The sequence below is a fragment of the Pseudorasbora parva genome, chromosome 10 (genome assembly GCF_024679245.1).
Source record: "Pseudorasbora parva isolate DD20220531a chromosome 10, ASM2467924v1, whole genome shotgun sequence".
Taxonomy (NCBI): domain Eukaryota; kingdom Metazoa; phylum Chordata; class Actinopteri; order Cypriniformes; family Gobionidae; genus Pseudorasbora; species Pseudorasbora parva.
Window position 1 is genome coordinate 39,715,086 of NC_090181.1, and position 6,000 is coordinate 39,721,085.

The following is a 6,000-nucleotide window of genomic DNA, read 5'->3' on the forward strand; positions in this document are numbered from 1 at the left end:
AGTTTACAACGAGGGGATACAGTATGCTATTTTTATTTACCCGCCACGGCGGCCGGTCAGTGAAGCGAGTTTACCCGCCACAGCTCAAAATCACCCGCATTTGGCTGGTGGCGGGTGCTAATTTCCATCCCTGTTGTGAATGCTGTTTCATGTTGACCTTAAACTAATTTGTCTGGCAGTAAAAACTAATTTAAATGTGTAAAACTGTCTCCGAATTCTTTTATGGGAAGAAAATTGATGCCTTGAACTCGTTTTAAGCCCCAGTATGAGGCATTTCCTAACACGGCTCACATATGATGTACAAAAGCGATTTAGCAACAGCCCAGCATGCCGACGGCCCACATGAATCCAAAAACAAAATCTAAAAAGCCAAAACAACAAAAAGCTCCAAAATACAGCTTAACCAGATTAGTGGCTGTCAGAAAATATAGTTTCAACAATAGTTTAGAAGGCAAAACAACTCCTCAAATGTTTCGCCTTGTAGTGCTATTGAGATCCAAAAGGTGAGGGACGAGTAACGTATTGAAGTCCAGTAGGGTTAGAGGTAGGTTCAACCAGAGTATTTTCCTAAAGCATAGTTTCATACAGTATGAAACACTTCAACCTCAAGTTAAAAGTGTGACGTGTATAATACAAATCAGGGCGCTGCTAGGTAATCTAGAGAGACAGGCTCCATCTGACTCACTAATGAAGCCAGAAAGAATATGCAATTGATGCCTTGATCCCTCTTGCCACATGCCACAAGAACCTGCTCACCCTGACCAGACAGGATTCATCTGTTGTGACACACGCTTCGGTTACACAAGCTTTTTTGGAAAAGCTAGTTTGAAAAAGAACCTTTCATCCAAGTGTACACCAGCACATCCATTCGTAATGCAGGTCAGACAGATTACGAGCAGCGTTTACAATCAAGTTCCCGTGCCGAGATATATCCAGACAGACTAAACGGATGTCTCATTTTCTGCCCTGATACGAAAAAAACGATCAGAAAACTATTAGTGAAAAGTGATTCTACTCCATGTTTACAACTAAGAGGCTTTTTGGTCAATCATATCACAAGTGGATGGTGCTGTGTAAATGGTCTAAAATGTTTTGAGCTTGTCCACTTCCAGAGGTGGTTGAAAAATACATTGGTGGTCGAATGAGTTTGATCAGCCGCAAAAGAAGACCACATACTCTCTGCTCTAATGTGTAAACATTATGGGAAAAGCGCTCGCCAGACGGGATTTAAACGGTCAGGTAAAAACCATAGACTGTAAAAAAATATGGACGTAGTGTCCGTGACGTCACCCATAGGATTCTGATAAGCCGTTCTGAAGCTTAAAGTAGAGATGAGCTGGGCGTTGCCATATTGTGAGCGAGTCATCGCGTGTCACTCCCGGATAACAGAAAATGGGCAAAAAGGCGGGATGTGCGCGGAGCTGAGGTGACGCAATAACTATAGACGGCAGATAAATGACTGTCCACTTGTAACCACACCCTTAATTATGCAGAACTTTAAGGCTTTATATAACGTAAACGAATGAGTTATAAAAAAATTCACCCCCCTCAGAGTTGTCATGAAGATCAAAATTAGCCTTATAAGCCAAAACCACAATTTGTACCAGGCTGTAAACATGTTTTTTTCTGCTGTAAAGTTGAGAATTTTAACATGGGGCTCAATGAGATTCTGCTCCCTTCTGGAGCCTGCCTCTAGTGGCCAGTTGAGGAATTGCAGTTTGCATTACTTCCGTATTGGCTTCAAGAGAGATCGCGGGAGGTTGCCGCTTGGTAAAAACCCAAGTTTGGTTCACCAAGCACAGGAGTGAGTGATATACCGGCAGACACGATTAACCGTTAGAAATCTGTCAACCGGTGGAGATTTTGGGCTATTGTCTCTATCGCGTGTACACTGGTGTGATATTGCTGTGCTGCACAGTCGCGAAAGCTTGTGCCTAATTTTGCCACCTAATATGGAACAGCTAAATACACATACATAAAGTGACCATGTATATGCACACAAACAGAGTCATTTGTCTTAAGTGAATGTAAATAGTTGAGAATTATTTTTATTTATTTATATGAAAACCTTATTTATAGCAAAATGAATAATATCACGATATATCGTCATCGTGATATATAAAATTACTCATATCGTGATATAAGATTTTGGTCATATCGCCATCCCTACCCTCACCATTCCTGATTTCTAACCCAGTCAAAGCTTTCGTCGTGGTCTTGTGGCTGTCAGAGGAGAAACGGAAGCTGCTCTCCGTATATTTTCCCGTCGTCTCCGGGTGTGTTCATATGTAAATTGCGCATTCTTATTTTGTCCATTCGATGGGAAGATCTGAAAAAGCCATACATTTACCATAGGCGGAAAGAAATCAGGACAGAAAGTAGAACAGCAAACAGAAAGTGGAAAAGTACCGTTTATTTTTCCACTTTCTGTTTACCGTTCTACTTTCAACCACTTCTGTGTCTCCCTCATCTGTTTTTGATCCGAACTAACAAAAAAGTATCTTAATACCAGGTGTAAACAGTGTCACTCCATAGAATACAAAAGGAGAATTTTTTGAGAAATTTCACTCACCGCATCCATCAAATAAAAATAAAAAAATGACCATAAAAAGACCATAAAGGAGGTAGTGCACTAACCAAATCTTTTAAACAATGTAAAAGCTTTGTTTGAGCACCAGAACATTTAAAGACCTTGTTTAAATGAACATATTCACCAGAGTTTTCCAATATCATTCTTCATTCTGCATTTAATCATTGTATTTATGACACATGCAAGGACTAATGGGTTTTGCGGTCCTTGACGTCAAACCTGGCATGACTTCTAAAGACACAAATAAGATTTCTGAGCTTTGACGAAGTAAAAGATTATCATATTACAGTCACTATGAACTTTTGTTGTAAAAAGATCTGCAAGAGTATTCTTTAAAAGAAAAAATCCTATTTTGAGCTTGCACAAACAGAGTAAGTACAATTTTGGGGTGAACTATTTGTCTAAGCCCTAAATGTGAAGTAAACTACAATTCTTTGGTCCACAGATATGCTTTAGAATTCTGGAAAACCACAAATATGCTTAAAACAAGCTCGCTCGAGTGCACTACGTTGTTAGTTGCAGCATATATAACGCGTCTCAATTTGCAAGATATTTTGGGATGCAGCAGTTTACATACCGTGAAAACAAGGAAGCAAGTGAAAACATTTTAAAAGTGGGCCACTCTTTACAAATGCAAATGGCAGTAATGATAATGAGCACTTTGGCATCACACGAGACATTAAATAGCCCTCTAAGCTCAAAGCACGACGAAGCCATCTGTCACCAGAGACTCGTCACTGATAAATGTGCTGATAAGATGGCAGAATGGAAACACAAACTCACAAAGAAGCGGCGAGGCATGACAACCGACCGTTTAGAGAGCCTCACTGCTACAGGTTGATACGCCGCTGAAAGAGTTCATGTCTGCTAATGAAGACTGTTTATCATATACTGTATGTAAACTGATCATTAAAATGGTTCTCATTCACTAACCTGCATACATGACATCTGCATCAATAAGTTTCATTCTAGATTAAATAGGAAAAACTGAAACCATACATAGGCCAAAAAAAGAAAAAACTAAACTAAAAAAACAAACAAAAAAAACTTATAAATTAAGACATATTAAGATTAAGTTTTATGCATATTTCATTTTCAATATAACATCCTATACACTGCATGCCAGGCCCAACAAAAGTTGCTGTTTGGATTTAAATAAGCAAATTCTTAAAATGATATTTCCCATGATTTACTCGCCATCCTACATGACTTTCTCAATTTAACACTTCTGGAGTTTTATTAAAAAATATCCAGGCTCTTCCAAGATTTATAGTGGTCAAGCTGTAAATAAGTCCAAAAAAGCACATCCATCCATCATAAACGTCCTCCACACATAAAGGCCTTCTGAAGCGAAGTGATGGGGTTTTGAAAATATCCATGTTTAAAACGTTATAAAATAACTAGCTTCCGACAGTATAAAAATTCAATAACAAATAATAATTATTAGTGAATGAGACCCATTTTTCCAGTAAAAACATCTCAATTGTTTACAATAACAAGACTAGCTTGTCTGGAATTAAGTTTCATTTTATTCAGTTTTAAGCATGGATAGAATTTAAGAATAAATTGTTAGAATTTTTATAAAACAAGAAAACATTTCCTAATAGGGTGATTTTTTTTTTAATTAAAAATATATTTTATGAAAACAAATGTTAATGCAATTTTCCTTTTACAATAAATACATCTAGTTTTCTAGTCCATGATTTCACAATAAAATCATTAAATTGAACCACTTAAGGTATTTTGCTAGACCAACAAATCCTAATCACCTCTCAAGGTCCAAAACATCACTTCTATAAGTCTAAATCTGAATCCGATCATGTAAAAAAGCCAAGTGCAATTACTTGAGGAGATGTTTCTAAAAGCTTAAACATGCATTGCATTAGCCTGCCTATTATTTAAAAGCTCTTAACCTTCAGATGATGTTAACTATACAGTAAAACACTCTTTTAATAGCATTCAGTGTAGTTAATGGGTTACACTTCTTGTTCTCTGGGTTATCGATTAGAGCCGAGGCTCGCCTGCTCTCAAAGCCCCTAATGCCCCCAGAGTGCACTAATGAATAACGACTTCAATTAAGGTCGTCTAATAATCCGATGTCTCCGGCTGGATAAAATCATTGGGAATGCCACAACATGGAACTACAATACTACTAGACCAACAAGGCGTTAGAAATAAGATTATGATTACTCAGCAGTTTGATTAACATGCATCTCTACATCAAAGTACACGTTGATGCACGATTCTGCATCATATATGACCCTGGACCACAAAAATATGTCTAAAGTCGCACTGGGATATTTGTGGCAATAGCCAACAATGCATTGTATGGGTCAAAATTATTGATTTTTATTTTATGCCAAAAATCATTAAGATATTAAGCAAAGATCACATTCCAAGGAGATATTTAGTAAATGTTCTACTGTAAATATATATAAAAAATTATTAGTAGTAGTAATATGCATTGCTAAGGACTTCATTTGGACAACTTTAAAGGCGATTTTCTCAATATTTAGATTTTGTTGCACCCTCAGATTCCAGATTTTCAAATAGTTGAATCTCGGGCAAATATTGTCCTATCCTAACAAAGCATACATCAAAAGCTTATTTATTCAGCTTTCAGATGATGTATAAATCTCAAAAAAATAATACAAAAAAACCCTATGACTGGTTTTGTGGTCCAGGGTCACGTATTACATACTGCTCCTTTCTTTGAATGGAGATCAACCTATGCAATTTTTTTTCCACCCCAGACAAAATTATAACTATACCAAGTTCGCTGTGCTGCCATTCCAAGCGTCTGCTTAGCTTTCAAGATGCAGTAAAGAGCGACCAATATCAGCCAAAAGTGACTTTTTAAGATTTTAAGCATGGGTCAAAAAACTGGACATTCGGCCTAGAGTCGGCCAAATGTTTTAGAGGTTTAGGAGTTAAGTAACTTAGCATTTCAGTTCAGAAATCATCACATTAACTATAAATAAATGTAATGATACATGTCAACCATCCTAGATATGTCAACCATCCTGTTTTTGTGTCAGCTAATGAAAGAAACCCCCAATCGGTCCACCATTAATGCACAAATAAATGTAATAATGGATGACATTTACCAGGCATTTTGCAGACACAACTTCCATGGGATGTTTATTACCCCCCGAAATGAGACTAAACACACACACACACCAGGTGGGTAAATTTCAAGCCAACGGGTAACCTTTCAAGGCAGGAATAAAATGTCAATATCGCGGCGGCGAAACAAAGAGAATGTGCAAACATTTCCAGGTGATGTGACAGGAACAATAACGACGTAAAGGTTAGTACTCACTTTATACGAGTAGGGCATTTTGCTCAGGTCTATTCCATCCTTCACCAGTTTATCCCTTATCATTATCTTCAGCTTGAGTTTAGGATAC

General features: G+C 37.5%; 1 protein-coding gene across 1 annotated transcript in view; it reads right to left on the minus strand.

Moving 5' to 3' along the window:
* Positions 1-6,000, minus strand: part of sash1b (SAM and SH3 domain containing 1b) — a 151,343-nt gene that overhangs the window by 144,352 nt on the left and 991 nt on the right. Inside the window, exon 2 of the mRNA XM_067456106.1 lies at positions 5,913-6,000. This exon is cut by the window's right edge and continues 476 nt beyond it. Within this exon, the coding sequence (XP_067312207.1) occupies positions 5,913-6,000 (88 nt within the window). The remainder of the gene's footprint in view (positions 1-5,912) is intronic.